Source organism: Micropterus salmoides, unplaced genomic scaffold, assembly GCF_014851395.1.
Source record: "Micropterus salmoides isolate LMB-PRFRI ecotype aquatic unplaced genomic scaffold, ASM1485139v1 Ms_hic_scaffold_4, whole genome shotgun sequence".
Lineage (NCBI taxonomy): Eukaryota > Metazoa > Chordata > Actinopteri > Centrarchiformes > Centrarchidae > Micropterus > Micropterus salmoides.
This window is the reverse complement of record NW_024043372.1, coordinates 2,165,523-2,183,536: the sequence shown is the minus strand read 5'-3', so window position 1 is coordinate 2,183,536 and position 18,014 is coordinate 2,165,523. Positions and strand designations below refer to the sequence as shown.

At 42.4% G+C, this 18,014-nt stretch overlaps 1 protein-coding gene across 1 annotated transcript; it reads right to left on the bottom strand.

Annotated features, from left to right (window-relative positions):
• Positions 1–2,718: 2,718 nt before the first annotated feature.
• Positions 2,719–4,954, bottom strand: LOC119885398 (nuclear factor 7, brain-like). The gene is made up of 2 exons (XM_038695423.1): positions 4,873–4,954; positions 2,719–4,669 (listed from the first exon to the last, which is right to left on the bottom strand). Exon 2 carries the CDS (start codon positions 4,654–4,656, stop codon positions 3,262–3,264), a length of 1,395 nt encoding a protein of 464 aa, XP_038551351.1. The 5' UTR covers positions 4,657–4,669; positions 4,873–4,954; the 3' UTR covers positions 2,719–3,261.
• Positions 4,955–18,014: the final 13,060 nt, after the last annotated feature.

Here is an 18,014-nt window from a genome sequence, read left to right as displayed (position 1 = left end):
AGCTGTTAATAAAGTTTCACCGGAGCAGAGCTGCAATGGGAAAGAAATCAAGACAGGAAGCTAAAAATATCTTTACAAACAAAAAGCACCTCACGACTTAGATAGGAGGAGGATGGATGAGAGAATTACACAGCAGGTGATCACCTGTCAGGGGTTATAACAGAGGGTTATAAACCTTTCTTTATAAATTCCCCAAATATGCCGATAAAATCTAAACACACCCCTCAAAAAAGTGCAATGAGATAACTTCTGTTAAGATTTGGCGCTATAAATGAAACTGGATGATTTTATCTGAACGCTCAGAAGCAGGATCAGTTTATGGTGTATTTAAATGAAACAAGTGGGAGAAAGCTTACGGAGAGTGGAGGCAGACCAGAGTCCAAAACAAACAGCATCAGATCTGAAGACAACAGGCAATAATCCAAAATCAGAGAAGTCCAGGAATACAAGTACTCCAAAGAGAAACCCAGAGGAAGAACCGGGACGGCTGACAAACATGAAGACCATCTAACAAAATGACTGGAACACACAAGAGGTGATAAACAAGACACAGGTGGGACTAATCAGGGCGGAGCAAGCAATCAAACTAAAGGGAAAACACAAGAGCAGGAAGTGAAGAGGAAGGGATTACCAAAATAAAACAGGAAACACGACACTCCAACCCAAAACCAATAACAGAGCAACCACTCTTGTTAATTTGGTTGCAGTAAAACACAGTGACGGAGATCACAGAGCGCAGAATGGAGATGGTGGGTTCTGTCAGATTTTACAGCCACAATAGAAACAGGTTGCTTTAAATTAAAGAGCAGAGTCACATGTGCTGATTTACAGCGATCATCAGACTCCAGCAGAAAGCTCTCAAAGCACAGCAGGCAGCAGATGTTACATTTTACATTTTCTATAACAATTGAATTCCTTAATATCGGCAGGAAAAACAAACTATTGGCAATCGTCAGCAAACAGCACAAACCTCCTGATAACTCTTCTCCAGACAAGAAAAACTGTTCAGTGTCAGAATACAACTCAGAGGTGGTTATAGTTGAAGAGGAAAGTGCTTTATTTTTCTTTGCGAGGTTTTTGAACCTTTTATAATAACAAAAATAATCATTTCAGCGGCCCTGACCCCTCCTGACTCGACACAACACAACTTAAAACTGTGTAACCTCACAGAAAACCTCCACTTTAGAAGGAAAATTGCTTCTCTCTGAGTTCAGGGAATCAACATCTTCTGTTCACATTTGCTTTATGGAATAATTGTGATTCAAGCGTTTCATCTTCACACCGTTTTGATTCTTCTGTGTGTGACTTTATTTTCTCCAGCTTCTCCTCTCTGGATGTTTTACAGGTTTTTATATCGTTAAAAAAACTGTTGTTATATATAAACAAGTCAAATGTGCGATTTCTCAACCATCGAACTGTATCTGAGAGAGATGAAGCTGAAAGAAACACTGAGAGGACAATCAGGTCAACAGTCTGTTGTGGCTGTAAATAATGAACAAAGCATCATTAATAGGTTTAAAAAAACAGATAACTGGAAAATATTTCATTTCATTCATGGTTTTTTGTTGCATAAAAACCGGTGTATGGAAAAACACTTACTGCGTTATATAACATAGCTGTAGCATTGTGCTTTGTACTGCGAGTCATTTGCTAATACAGAAAAGCTGAGTATGAACATCATTTATAGGAGAGAGACTCTGCAGCTGTGCTAGCAGCTCTCACAGTGACAACGCCAACATCCTGATGTTATAGAATGTTATACCATCTTTGTTTATCCTGTTAGCATGCTAAAAATGAGCTATTAGCTAGCAATAAAACAAAAAAGAGTCCAGCTGAGGCTGATGGGAATTCTTTTTCACCGCTGTCTCTCTCGTCATAAAACAATACAAGACAAAACAAGCCAAATATAAAGATCAGACAATAAGTAAAATAGCTCTGAAGAGGGAGGGTCATAGAAATAAACAGGGAAAAAGGTGTCACAACACCAAAAACTAAAAGTAACATCACACTAAAATCTAAGTAAGATTAATTATCTTAATTGAAGGCAAAACATTCTTGTTTTTTGTCTGACAAGATATTTCTTCTTACCAGGCGGCTTTTATGTTCGAGAATTTCACTTGTTTCAAGTTTTTTTTGTCCTTAAGTAGCAAATGAAATATTCTTGTTCTGTTGGCAGATCATTTTGCTTATTTTAAATATAATTTCCCCCATTTTAATGCTTTCCCCCATGTTTTTAAGAGCTCACTTTTTACAGTGCATGTTGATCTGAAATCATCACAATCCATCCAACTAACATTACTAAGCACATAAATCACGTTTAAACATATCGGGATCAATCTTTCTGTTCTCACTGGTCAGAAAAAGGAAGTTTTTATTTGTTTAATTTTAGCGGTCTTTGCGTATTGCCCTGTGCTGCAGCCATCCAGCTGCGAGCATGTGGACGCTATTTGGCAGTCAGAACATGAGGATGCAGCAGATCAAAGCTGCTGTCCCCCTTACAGTGGCTCGGCACGGGGTCTTATCTGGGCCGAGCAGGGAAAAGTTGTTTCCACCTCGTGAACCGCAGCCAGAGCTGTGCAAGAAAATACAGGCGCAGTTATCTGCAGATAGTTGGCAGCTGCATGTTGAAGCCTCAGCAGCAGCTCGCTCAGGTGGTCCAGAGTGAAACGCATGTACGGTCTGTATGTCTGAATGTAAAACAGACCAGAGCACAGAGATGCTGAGCTCTGGATGTACTCGGGGTAACATCTGTAGATGCAGGTAGATGTTTGCAAAGTTGGTGACATTTAAATGAAAATAAAAGACATTTGCTGTTTGACAAAATGCACCGAAGTTTGTTATTTATTTATTTGGAATGAGCTTGGTGTTCATGGCAATGTAACCTGATGTAACAAAAAGGATAATGGTCATGATCGAGTCACATGTTCTAATAGAAAGTTGGAAAGTCCACCTTAAACAGAGCGACTCCTCCTCATCACTAAACAACTAACAGCAGAATCTAACTGATGAAACTGAATGAAACACTTTGACAGACAGAATCATCTCTTATCACATCAAACTGAAACTTGTACATATATTTTGGATCATTAAATAACAAGAAAGAGAAAATACAAACAATAAAAAACAAGAAGTGAAAGAAAATAAAGATATGTTTGGAATAATGAGACAGCAGGAGGACAGGTGCAGCTTAACAGGTTAAATTCAGAGACTTTTCCCTTTAAGAAATCAACAACATCATGAATATAATCATCCTCTTTATCTCTAACTGCTCTGTTCCACTGTCACACAGACCTTCACTGCTGAGATCTTCACTTCACCCCCAGTGTTAATGTATGGAAACAGCCTCTCAGTGAAAGTGTGTGTGAAGGTGTGTATGTGTGTGTTAGTATCAGGATCAGAGAACGACAGATTTCCTCTGTTCCAGTCCAGATTCACTCTGATCCTCTGGGGCTTCTTCTGAACTCTGAAATCAGTGGATGAAGCTGGTGGAGACCATGTTAAGTATTCACCTTCATAGAAACCTATTACCCATAATTCAGACAGTATGTTTTCTCCCTTCCTCTGAACAGACTCAGCTAACACACCCAGTGTCCAGCCTGTACTGTCTCCAACCTCGACATCCCAGCTGTGAGTCCCTGAGTTAAAGCCCTCAGAGCCCAGGACAGAGCAGAGTTCATCAAACCTCTCTGGATTGTCAGGAAGCTGCTGTCTCTCTCCTCCTCGTCTCACACTGGTCAGATCTTCAGACAGGATGAGTCTTGGATAAGCAGTGTTTGGGTCCAGAATGAGAGGAGTGTAGGAGACCATGTCCTTCATCTTGTTCCAGATGTTGAAGGTCAGGTTGCCCAGGTGTTTGGCCTGGTCTATCAGAGCTCCTGAGGGCAGCTGTGGATCATCCAGCAGGGGGCGCTGCTGGACTCTTTCCACTGCAGCCTTGTAGTTGAGCAGGAATGAGACGTCTTCAGCTCTCAGCTCCTCCTCTGTGGCTCTGACTGTGTCTGAAAGAGCTGCTATCTCTCTGCTCAGAGCCTCCATCTTCTCCTTCATCATCTGACTCTTCTGCTCCTCTTCCTCCCTCAGTGCAGCCATCCTGGCCTCCTCTTCCTCCTCTAGAAACTGGTGAAGCTTCTTAAACTGCTCCTTAATCTGCCTCTCTGTGTGTCGGGCCTGGACCTTCATGTGTTCTGCTGTTTGATCAAACTTCACTTTAACTTGTTCACAAACCTTTAACTTCTCCTTTAAGGGCTCCAGAGTTTCCTGAAGTTCCTTCTTGTGTTGTCGTGCAGCTTCATCGACGGGTCTGAATCTGTGGTTGCTGTGTTTTTCTGAATCTCTGCAGATGACACACACTGGCTGCTGATGGTCCAGACAGAAGAGTTTGAGTTTCTCAGAGTGCAGACTGCAGAGAGCCTCTGAAGCTCTCTGATCTCTCTCCTGTAAGAAGGCCTCACACAGCTTATTTAACACCAGGTTACGAGGTGGTTCTGACCTTGAAGATCTTCTCTTACAAACTGGACACTCAGGTGCTTGTTTCTCTCTCCACCAGCTCTTCAGACAGACTTTACAGAAGCTGTGGCTACATGACAGAAGAACAGGATCTCTGAAGACCTCCTGACAGACCGGACAGCAGAAATCCTCCTCTGATCTGGAAGCCATTTTGTCTCTGAAGCTGAAACCCAGCAGACAGCAGGTTACAACAGGAAGTCAGCTGTGTTTCCCTCCCTGCTGTAGAAAGCTGCCTCAGTTACTTTCACTGTGAGTCTCTGAGTGTTTCAGGCAGCAACAGGTTGCAGTTAAAGTACTTCAGTACTCCCTCCTGTAACTGTACTCCCTCAGTTGAAGTCTCAGCTTTGTAATGAAGGTAAATCTTACCGTCTGTCTGTCGCTGCGTCTCTTCTCTCTGAGAATTGAACAGGAACAAACTGTTTCCTGGTTTGACTCAGGTGACGGGCGGAGCTTTGTCAAACCTCCTCTGCAGCTGCTTCACCTGTAACACAGGATGCGTTTCATTCCTAAACACTGATTCACTGCTGGATGTGTAGACTGATCGTGTGCAGCAGCTGTGTTTATATTCACAGTAGATTGTAGCAGAGGAGTTCAAATATAACGTAAAAAACTGTGCAAACTAGATAACATTTCTGTTGCAATAGTTGCAAAGTTGTCACGACTCACTAACAGATATTTGATTGTGTTTTTCATTCCAGTTCACTGTAGTCCAAACAGCAGCTGATATTAAAACATCCTCTGACTTTCCCTCTAGCGCCATCATCAGGTCTGTACTTCGCTTTATGAACCAAATACCTGCAGAACTAATGACATTCCCATCAGCCATTAAAAAATTATGAAACTCACAGAGATTACATTAGATTACAGAGGTTACATCTGGTTTTTGGTGTTTTGGATTTTGATTGATTTTATTTTCCTTCTATCGTCTATCTTTAGAATTACATACACATTTATAATTGCTGCATAAATGTAGAACATTAACAAAATAAGAGTCCCACATGTGTACATCATGAAATGGCTTAAAGTCTGATACTTTAAACCAAATACTTTTTTACTTTTAATGGACACACCGCTAACTGGAAACTGTCTGTCAGAGCGTCCACACGAAAAGAAGGAAGACATGGTTGGTAGTGTTGTTTTTAAATCTCTGTTGTGACTGTGGAGCAAGGCTTGTTGACGTGTACATGTCGAGTTTGACTGGTTACCCAGTAGGTGAGAGGTTGCCCCCTTGAGGCACCGCCCCCTCATTTGCATAACAAGGCAGAAAGGCATACAGAAATGTTAAAAGCGGAGACAGAAATACCTTTGGGGGAATAAATAGTGTAGAAAATGCAACGGATGAATAAAACAGACGGATAAATATTTGTGTAAATACTTTTCACTGAAGAAATGACACATGCTACAATGCAAAGTAGTGAGTGTGAGTCATCCGCTAACTAACACACCTACTTCTTGTTTGTTTGTTCAATTGCTGATTAATGAGACAAACATGCTGTGATTGTACTCTGTGTACTTTGTCAGTTCATTAAGTCCATTAAAACGTGCATGATCCCACATTAATAAGCCCCGAATCTTTCCTGTAAAAGACTCCTTTTAGTCTTTACGTCGTTATTCATAACATGTGGCTGATTTGCAGCCTAATAATAATCAGCTGTTTCTTCCTGAGCTCTTTGTGACACCAAACAACAGATACATAAATACAAAAGAAGCATTAAAGTGCTGCCGAAACTGTCAGTGATGAAGCAGGATCACCACTGTCAACGAGTTACCTCTCAGTCTATAACTTCATGTTCGGTCTTCTAGGTTTGTTTTTTGTAAAAGTCAGTGTGAACATGAACCGGACGTGAACTAAAATTTGATGTATATGTTTTTCTCTGGTCTGGACCAGATGAACTGAGCTAGAGGTGTGAAAGCAGCTCCAGCCTGTCTGCTGTATTTTCCCTCGCTGCAATGAGCCACCAGCTCTGAACCTGATTCCTGCTGTTGATTTCTCTGTTCTTGCTGACTTACGGTGGGAATTCTTGGTTCTCTGTAAATAATATTCTTTAGGAGTACGGTGCTTCTGTTACGAACTGAAATATCAAAATATTACATACATTTATCCAAAGTTATAAAAAGAAGTTGTCAGAATGTCAAATTAATGCTGACAAAGCAGGTTGCATCTTTTTAAAATGCCTTTTGAATGTAAGAGTAGTCCTGAATGCTCCTTAACTTCCCATGGCTGAAACAAACAAAGAAGCAAAGAAGTCTCATACTCGTTCACCTCCAGCTCTAATCACCTTCAGCAACATTTTATTCCTCTAACATGAAATAAGTCTAAATCCAGCAGCAAGTCAGCCGCTTCAAAATGTTATTCTCTTGTACTGTAAATCTCCTTTGAATGCAGCGAAGAAAAATCCCAGCCGACCGCAAATCTAAGAGCAAAAGTGTTATCAAACTTCCAAGCTGCTCTGGCCATCTGTTACCCAAAATATCTGTCTGTCTGTGGTTCCCTCTCTGATGGAATCTTATTTACACAGGAAGAGAGACAGAGGGGATCTCACCAGGACAGGCAAACCTCCTGGGTTTTGTTTCTCTAAAACAGAGATATGTCATCAGTCTGCCAAATCCCAGAAAGTCATCTTCGACACTGAGGCTCAATGACAGAAGTTATCTGCAGATGCTGAAAACGAAAAGACTCAAAGCTTACAGCTGATACAGGAGACTGCAGGGGGCGAGGTGTGGACAAAGGGGCTGCGATTAAGGGTTTGAAAGACAATTAGCTCATGAGACGTCACAAGACGCGATATTAGGTTCATGAGAACGAGACGGAAAGATCCTTAAACAGTGCTTTAATGATTTCCTCAATGCAGAGATATATGTGAGCGGGTGGTCTGGGGGTCCTAATTCCTGCATTCCAGTGAACGTTTCTGCAGCAATTTATGGTGGAAATATTTTTATTTATGTAAAAGGAAATACAAAATTCAGCTAGCAGTGACATTACAAAACATATAAATATATCAGAATCTAAGTCAGCGCAGCTCTCAGTCAGTCTGTGCTGCTTTCAGATCTGTTTCTCCTGCAGATCAACTTTTCTCATGTAACATCATCCCTGCTGAGGCAACACAGATGCAGGCCTGATTTAGTCTTCCCTCCTCTTTTGTCATGTTCACAGGGAGAGAACAGAAAACTTGGCAAAAAAGAAACTGTGTCAAGAAGTTGTTAAAGTTACTGATCGGTGCTGCTGCACGTGTTTGGGTCATTTTATGATCAGTAACTTGTTTTTTTGGACATTGCACATTTGTTTTCTCTATATTTTAATTGCATTGCATGTTTTTGTAATGTGCAAATAAACTTTCTAAAGGCATTTTAATTTGTTATTTATCCGCAAGATGTATTTTACAACATTTTTTAAACAAATTATGCTTTAAAGAAGTGGAGAGACACGTCCCCAGCGTCCCCAGTGTAAATGACACCTATGGCAGAGGGACACCTATGGCAGAGGGAGGGAGGGAAGGTTCTAAAAAAAGGTGGTAGTTCGGGACTCAAACCTCTGTTTCCTGAGTGAAAGTCCTGAGTTTACTTGACATCCATCCACCTCCTTACACGGACTTTGTTGTAAGCTGTTGCATCATCGACCTTTACGGCTGTTTCTCTGGTGAGGACGGGCTGGACAAAAACATGCAGAGAGAGAAATGTGCATCTTGTTCCGTCCTCTCAGATCACTGTTATACATTAAAGAGGTGGTATTATGCTCATTTACAGGTTCAAACTCTTATTTAGAGAACAGGTTTACACGGTTTCATTTTCATTGCTGCAGCTCCTCTTTTCAGCTGTGTTGCACATGCTCAGTTCCTAGTTAAGGACTACTAGCCAATCAGAAGCAGAGAAGGGCGGGTCAGCGAGAAGCCGGTAAACAGCTCGGGTTCAGCCGTACGTGTTGCCGACTGGCTTGGCAACATGGACTGGAGCGAGAGTTTCAGAGCGGTGAGTTATTAATCTGTATCCATAAAGTTTTAACTGAGCTCTGTCTCTACATCACAGGAACAACTTTATGTCCACTGACTGCCTGGAGGGTGTTGCGTTTTTTCAGATTTTGAGAAAGGAGAGGCTGGATCCGATGAAAATGAACAAAAAAGATTTAATTACAAAAATATGTGAATAAAGAGATGACATTACAGAACAAACAAAAACACTGCAGTGGACTGAAGAAGCTTCTCTGTAAAGATCTACAGTTTCCAGTCACCAAGTTACTGCCGCCCCCAGCAGAGGACCGGAAAGTTGCTTTTCCTCACAGATCCGCAGCTTACAGTCCTGATTCTCACAAAATGAATTGTTAATATCCTCCAGGTATGTGGGCGGGTCCTTTTTCCTCCAAATGGCTTAGGTCCATGGCCATTGGTCATTTGGTTAACTTCTTCGTCACCCAATTAGGAAGTGTATTCCTTTGTGTTCTACTTTGCTTTTGGTCGAACAAAAGAGCGCTGACCCCAGACGTAGAACCCCCCTTCAATCTACAGGAATAAACAGTCTTTTGCTCTAAACTAATCATAGAGAACAACAGGGCTTGTCTACAAAATGGTTGACACCCCATCTTAAGTGTCAATGAAACAGTCAAAACAAAAGAGTCCTTCTGGCACTAAACAAAGAGGTGTCAGTTACAAAGAGGATCCAAACAATGGTTTAATCAACATTCTGCAATCATGCAATCGTTTGGCCTAAAACCCTGCAGTTTTAAATTTGAAGGAAAACACCGAAACACTGGAGTACATTAAGTTTGTTTTTAAAACTCAACAAGGGTAGCTAGTGTTTGGAAGGGAGAGGAGAGCTGTGTGCTGCAGCTTTTTGAGGGCGTGTCGGAGTTGCCACTTGGCGAGCGTTCAACCCTGTGACGTCACAGGGATGAAAGGGAAGCGTCTGGACTACAAACGAGCTGTTTTCAGTTCAGAGCAGAGTTTTCTGTGGGAGATGGGAACTCCCTTTGGGCTGCACAAAAAGATATATAACTCAATAAAGGAGAGGGGAAAAGCCAAAAAGCAGAACACCACTTCTTTAATACCTCAATCATTGTCTATTACACACAAAATCATCTAAACAAACTAAGTTGCAAGGCGATTCTTCTCAGATCACACTCTAATGAAACGTCTGAAACATTTCTATTTCCGCAGCAGCTTCAAAAGAAAGCTGTGAACAGTTTCTGTGTTCTGCTCAGTGCACGCTGATGCTAATGCACCCGACCTCAGACTGCAGGAGGCCAGGAGGAAGTTTAATGGCAGATGTCACGTTTCTTCTTTCTCCTTTGTCACACAAGCACTCAGCTCATATATTCAAGGAAAAACATGAGCTGCAAAAAAGGTCAACAATGCATCCGTAAGTGATACTCAGCAACTAAAACAGGTCACATTCAAATGTGTACCGGACCTTAAGAACGTTACATAAATCACGTCAGCTAACTTACACGATGTTTAATACGTGGTAAACGTTGTGAAACGATTGTAGTTCGGCTAGGTTGAGGAAAAGATCACGTTTGGGGTTAAAATAAGTATCTAAAGACTAAAATCGCTTAAGAAACATTATTTAACTCAAATCTTTAAATAGGTCAACTCTGACCTTCTTTCTCACCTGACTTCCTCCTGTGCTCCCAACAGACGGCCACTAGAGGTCGCAGCCAAATAAGCTGCTGCACAATCGACCCGTACAGCTGTTTTTCTCGGGAGGCCGGGCCGTAAATGTACCTCAGCGTATGCTCTCAAATCGAGCTGAAATGATGGGCTCCGGTTGTACTAAATGTTCAGTCTATCCCTTGTTGAGTCAGCACTAACAAACACACTTCACCCGGCTCGGCTCTTCTCTCCGTGCGGCTGCAATATGTCACGCTTTGCAGCCTATCAGCAGTGTTCACACAGGCTGGATTGACAGATATTGTTTTCCCAGCGGGAACTGAGATTCATCAGGCGGCCGTGAATCATCTGAGTTCTTGCTGAAGTCAGTGGAGTCGCTCTGTCACTGAAACACTGACTGAAGCAGAGCCGCTGCTCCCGGCGGGACCGCAGCACGTCCGTCATTCCCACTTTTCATTATCGTAAACAGAACATTTCTAACAAACACACCCACAATATCTTAAGTCTGCTGTACAACCCACAGGAAACTGAACTAATGACCAGTTAAAACAACTACTCGGCAGGTTAAATATGAAACCTCCTGATGAAGCTTTGTGTCCACATTTATCAAATCTCTGTCTATTAAACTTAATAATGCTCTAGAGTGGACTAAGGATCGGTCATGTGCAGAAAAAGAAAAAGGATTTAACTTGTAAAACTGGGAAATGTATTCATGTGAAATCCTTAATATCTTCAGTTAACATGCAAAGAAGGAAAACCAAACCGGAGCAGGAAAGAAACTCTGTTGCTGGTAAACACCAAAGAAGAAGAATTCCTCACGGAGAGTTCTCTTGCTCTCAAATGCAAATAATAAGCTCTAACTAAGCTATTCAGAATTATAGGTACTGTTTCAGCTCGTATGATTCATCATGACCAGCACTTTATTTATTTTTGTGCAGCCATCTGCAGTAGATCTACCTCTCTGATGTTTTTTAGTTTATGTCATTAAAAACTTTTATTCTTCAGTTTGTGAGTAAGAGTCCAAGTAAAAGGAGTAAAAGTGAACATAATAATAATATTGCCTTAATGGAAATGCAGAGACCGAGCTACTCTGAGGACAGTGCAGTGGGTTTGACGCTCTGAGCGGGACATTTTCTGACATTTTCTGACATAAGAAAATAGATTCTGATTTCTCATTTAAAGACAAATATCTGTATTTGTGAATGACGGAAACTCTCTTGTTCTGAGGCTGCGAGAAGAAAACTTCAGTGTGTACTCAGATATTCCTGGTTGTGTAGTTGATCGTTAGGGCCACGAAGACCCTCTCCAGCTGGGTCACATATGAAACAGTATCAGCGTGTAACACAGCCGTCCTCTGTCCACCTGTATGCAAATGAATCCATGATTTTCACTTTGCGATGTTTGAAAGGTAGAACTTGGCCGTTTCTTGCTTGAGTGATGCCGTTCTGAATCTCTGAAACACCTTTAACTCAAAACTTTCCCCCTTTAAGAAACGAGTTTTTTCCTATTTGCTCTTATCAGCGTTAAATATCAGAGGCCAGGTTGGCAGGAAAATTGAGTCGGGACTCTGGATGTTTTTGAAGTAAGTTCAAAAGTTTTTTAGTGGCAACAAAGTAAAGCAGCAGAGAGGATGTAAAGGGGAAATAAGGACAAAGTAAAAACCGTTGGTATGCCTGCATTCAGAGCAGGGCCGGGACAAAAAACACACCATCCTTCCATTTAAGGGCTCAGATTAGGGTGTGACGAAACACTTAGCCCACGAGACGTAACATTGCACAAGATTGGAGCCATGACAACAAGACAAGAATATATTTTAATAGGCCTTCAGTAGGGGGTCTGGGTGTCCTCCCCCAGAAGATTTTGAGCATTAAACACTTGATTTCCTGCTTTCGGGGGACATTTTCTGCACCAGGGAAGAACAAAATTGAGGTGGCAGGTGACAAATCAGAATATAAAAATATAATATAATATAATGCAGTAATCAGTAGCTTATTATTGTTTTTAGCTTAAGTAAGTTTTTTTGGACACAGTTTTCTTCTTTATTTACATTGTATTTCAGGCATATTGTGCAAATAAACCTTTTTCATTGCATTTTAATTTGTAATATTTCTTGGTGCAAGATATTTTTCAGATTTATTTATTTTTCAGTGTAAATCACCACTCTCCTCCTCCTCTGCCTCCCAGGGGCCACGGCTCTCCTTTACACCTTCAGGTGCCTGTGCCTGCTCTACGTCGGGTACTGCAGCTGATGCTGAAGCTACCGCTGCCCCGGTTGCAAACATTTCGGTTGTTTTCACGCACTTGGTGGTTCCGATCGATGGCCCATATTTTAAAAAACAGTTATATAAATACATAAGTTGCGTTACACCGGCCCCAAAGGAGCGTCAGCCTTTGCCCGGGATGCCAGATTACCAGTCCAGCTCTGGTTCAGAGCGTTTTCTTTAAAGCTGGGGTAGGCAGTTTATTTCAGAAGCATGTTTGGTTATATTTGGGATAAATCACATCAGTCTAACTGTTATGACTGGCTGGCCTACCTACCTGCATACCTTCCACCTACCACTGCATGTGAACATGTGTTTTGGAGGGCGGCCTGAACGGAGGGTAACAAACTCTTGGTCAGATTAGTCCCGTGGCTGTACTTTTGGGGAGGCAATACTTTATATGGACCGATCTGAAATAAGAACTTCAAATGTCTCTCTCACGCTGCAGTCTATATGTTAATCCTTTAATTCAGATTGCCGTCATGACTTTTGCGTAAAAGAGACTCAGGTGTTTATTCAGACGGGAGATGTAAAAGTAAAGGGCTGCAGGTCTGAAAGTCCTGCTTCCGGGTGTTTAATGGAGAAACCTGTGAGCTATCTGTCAAACGCAACACTCGAGCAAGGCCAGAATATTCACATTCATTATGAGCATTTACTTATTTACTTTCCATTAATTAAATCAGTCAGCACTTCTGTCAGGCCTTTAACGCCTCTCAGTACAGTGCCGTACGAGGACAGACTCCCCGAGGACGTGGACTTTCCTCTGAACACTAATTCCCTCTCGAATCTGTCTCTTAATACGGGGCTGTGTCACTTCCCATGCTGCAGTCACACCAACAGGATTCAAAGTACTTACCAATCAGTTGGTAATACTCCCTGTAACACCGCTTGAGCTACTCTTGAGGGACACCATCAGTCTTTAAGCCAGTTACCAGCAGACAGACAGAATCCTGAAAGGACCTCGGCCCGGAGTCACTTCCTCACTTATGAAAACACGCAGCGCAGTTAATAAACAGACGAAGAGGCAACGACTTGATTCTACAATAAGATTTATATTAGTCACACAGCAACAGCTCGCAAAGACAACAAATAAGTAAATAACACCGAAACATGTGTGCATACAGACAGTATATATACTGTGTTTGAGTGCCAGAATCTCAGAACACATACCAAACACCAGCCTGACTTGCGTTGTCATGGTAACTGCAGCTCCCTCGGATGGCGGCGGACTCCTCTGGAAACTGAAGAGGAGAAAAGGGCGACATACTCGCTGACCTATGAATGTTTACACGAGCGTGTGAGCTGACTGGGTCTGAAAACATTAAATCTCTCCCTGCAGGGGGCGCTGCTGACATCATCACCAGACATGTAAATGTTCCCTGCTGTGTGAGAAGAAGCGGCGTCCACGCTGGGAGACAAAAGGTTCAAGGATATGAAAGAAGAAAAAGAAGAAATGTTTTCTGGTCTCTCGCAGGCTGCAGCACTGATCTAATTAAAAACATCACGCCGTCGTCTCTTTCATCATCATTCAGTAAGAATGCAAGCGAGCAGGAGAAGCTGCGGTCGTGGACACGCTCTGTCGCCTCCTTTCTTACTTCTAATAAACCACACGACAGCTACTATTACTACTTCTTCTTTGTCTTCTTCTTGTACGTATTCAACGTAGTGACTAAACTCTGTAGAGCAGTTTGTCTGTTTGGGTTACTGTAGAAACATGGCGCTGCAACATGGCTGACTTCCAGTGAAGATGATGGAGTGTAGTAATGTATGTAGATATAAATGCCTCATTTTAACGTAATAAAAACACAACGGTTCATTATGTAAGGTCTTTATACACAACTGAACACATATGTTATATTGCATTTCTGTCAGTAGATCCTCCTAATGCTATATAAGATCCATAACTATGCTTTCAGTGGTGTGTAAAGACCTTACATAATAAACCGTTATGTTTTTATTACCTTAGAATGAGACATTTATATCCCTTCCATGGACGTCGCAATGTTCTACAGTAGCTGAACAAACAGAGCTGTTTTCAGGTAGCTCAGTTGGTAAGGCGCAGGACTTGCAAACCAAGGGCTGCGCTGTTTTTGTTTCAGTGTTTGATCCACATCCATCAACGTATGGACGCCTTTTCATTTCCCCAGTATCTCCAGGCAGAGCACATTTAGGGGAATCCTGTTTTACTGACGGCTCTTTCAGAGGTGTGTCAAGCAGGTTACGGACTCTTTTAATGTTGTTAAAAGCTCAGTTCAACTCCAATACTGCATTACAGTAAACAAGCTTCTTGTGCTTTTATTTTGTCGGCAAAACCACTTGTGTGAGTAACTGTTGCGGCGCCATGTTTCTATTTCTGCACCGCTGTCAAAGTATTGATTTATTTATATTTGTTGCCGCTATCAAAGCACCGCAATCTGGCGGCGGGCCACATATTTTTGCTGCAGGTCATTTTTGGCGTGGGTCCATAATTACAGACAGAATAAACGTCTTTCCCTTGTCGTTGTTTGAATAAACTTTATGTAATGTGTGGTTTATAATGGACTGTGGTGCAGAAACAGTGACAATGTTTCACACGCTTGTCTTACATTTTCCATGTTGTCTATCAGTGGACAAGTCACAATAGCATGTGGTTTTAACTGAATAATTAAGTAAATGAAGTCTCTTAATAAATATACCTAGAGAAACCTCATTTCTTGACTGGCCACTCTCTGCCGTCTCAGAAGAGACGCCTTTTGTGCTGTGTCAGCCACCGTAGCTGTCCTGCGCTCTTTGAAAGGTTAGAGGGCAGTGGTAGACTGGACAGATGGTTGCAATTCACAACCCTCACCACTAGATGCCAGTAAATCTTTCACACTGAACTTTTAATAGCAGGCGAGTACACACATCAGACTTTTGTCAAATGAGAATTTACAAGTCACAGGGCAGCCACAGTCCCTTAGACATGTAGACCGTCAGTCTCCCGCCTGCTTTTAACCTGATGGTATGACATCTGTCATCACACGCGACAGGTATAGCCTACACATCAACACAGCGTTCAGTCAGTGCGTGACCAGTGTGGAAAAGAAATGCACAGGAGAAGGACAGAAAGATAAAACGCAGAGCTGAGACGGAGGAAAGTGCTGTTAAATGCTGTAAAATTACAGATATCTTCATGATTAAGGGACGTGGTGTTCGTAGCAGGGCTGCCCTTATATCACAACTACCCTTCCAGAGTTGATTCTATGTTTTAATAAAATTACTCATGCCACGTAGGAAAGCAGGAGGCGTGTTTGTATGGGAATAATCTGGTGATCTCCAGTTACTCAGAGCGACCAGAGATAAACAGAAATCCAGTCAGAGCTCTGAGGAAATGCAGCTGCAAAACAAACACTCCAAAAGTGTACAAAAATTATACAGGCCTACATACAATTTTAATCCTGTTGCTTTAATTGTGATTTTTTTTCTTAGACAAAAATAATTTGTTCTACTTTGCTCTTTGTTTCTTATGCAGATGATTTTTCTACTTTGTATTACTGTACTTACTGCTGTTAAATAAATATTTAAACAGTGTTTCTGATGTAATTGTTTTCAGTTTACTTTTTAACTTTTCAATTAGTCTTCTACACCCATGTAGCACTTTTATTATACATTATAAAAAGCTTCTCTTTGTATGCGTTTATCTTAATAACCACATGTTTTCATAAACAGGAGGTTTACACACAACCTTATCAGAGCTTATGATCCATCCATCCATCCATCATCAACCGCTTATCCTGCTTACAGGGTCGCGGGGGGTGCTGGAGCCAATCCCAGCTGCCATCGGGCGAAAAGCGGGGTACAACCTGGACAGGTCGCCAGTCCATCGCAGGGCCACACATAGACAACCAACCAGTCACGCTCACACCTAAAGGCAATTTAGGGTCGCCAATTAACCGCATGTCTGCATTGTTTCTGTTGTATTCAGCTTCCCACTCGGGCTGAAAACCCACTAATGAGCACATCTCCGTCGCTCAGTTCCGGCCTCTTCACGCCAACAACGTCCTGCATTAGCCGTGACCGCAGAGGCCTTTCCAGTTAAGAGTGTAAAGTAATGACAGCCAGCTGGTGTCCGTCCTCGGCTCCTGGAAGAATCCCACTCTCTCTTTTCTGTGTGCGCTCCTCATCCATCACCGGCAGCCAGTGGGAGCCCGGGCGACATTGTGTTTATGCAACTTAAAGAGCTTTTCTCTGCCCCGCCACAGTGATGTATGGCCCGGGAGCCCAAAACAGATGATGTGTGCACTGGGAGGATAGGAGAATGGATGAGGGGGCCGCCGGCGAGCTGGGTGCACCTCGCTGGGAGAAACTGTCCATATTCATGTTAATAACAAGTGCTGGGGATGAAGTGGGGTTGGCTGATGCTGTGGTTTTGTTGGAGTTCGAGGCTTTTATAGGGAACGTGCAGCTTGATATTGCACAGTGGGAAAATCTGTCAATATTAAATGTTGATAACAAAAAGAGTGTGTGGACTGAAATGAGTCTGGGTGGTGCTTGAATATGAGGTTTAAAGGGGGTATTCAAGGTTTTTGGGGATTGAATTGAATCATTTATGTATTACAGCATTTAGAAATAAGATTTTCATGTTGCTATTTGTCCGTGGACATGTTTTCATCTTTGGAACAGCCAGTTTCTTCTTCTTCAGATGCCAGGCTACAGTTTAAGCTGAAACACAAACGTAGTCCTTTCTTTATTTTGGTGCGAGTGCTGAGTTATATAGAGCGCAGCGGCTTTGAGCGGCGGGAACGAACAGCTCGGTGAGCGTGGAAACTGTCACCGCTCCACTCTGCTCAGATCAGTCCATTTCTATTACTGTCAGACCTTTGGGAGGCACTGACGACCGACCCTGAGCTGTCAATCAGGGTTCACCTTGGAGAACGGTAGCAACAAAACCACTTAGGTTAGGTTCAGGAAAAGACGGTGGTTTGAGGCCGCAGTCAAACAAAAAACATAAATATGGGTCATAATAAGCTGCGGCATCATCGACGTGAACGGTTGTTCACGGACTGAACACTGAGCGTGAATGCATCCTGTGAGGAGGCTGATAACCTGTTCGGTCGGCTGTAGACGAACCTGCTGCGTTGAGTTTGGTTTGTTTAGGCTGGCGTGAAAGCTGTCAGTCGAACCAACACCTCAGGGTCCCTGTCGCCTTCCATCGGAGCTTGGTTTGTTTGCGTTCTGGAAGCAAAGTTGAACAATCACGGGATTTTATGACCGTAAATATAGACGGGTTTCTTGTATACAAACGCTGCTGGATGCACGAAGCCGGTCAGAAGACTGTAGTCAAACGCTGTAATCAACGTAGATTACGCATTGTTTGTAAATTCTTGTTGACTTGATAATAAACTGCCATTAAAGAGCTGGATCTGTTGTTTGCGTATTAATATAACATGCGCAAGTCAGCTGCTGACCAGAAGGCTAAAAGGAAGAATGGGAAACGATGGAGAGAGGTGTTCTTTCCACAGTGTGTTCAGTCCTGGCAAAGAATATTGTCTTCCGTTGTAAACTTGCAAATCAGCAAAAAGCTTTCAACCGCAAACAATTTTGTGTTGAAGTGTCTGCTAAAGAAATGTGGAACTTGTAGAAAGAAACCCCGGGAAGCCAACGTTACTGCCGGTGAAGCATCCACTCG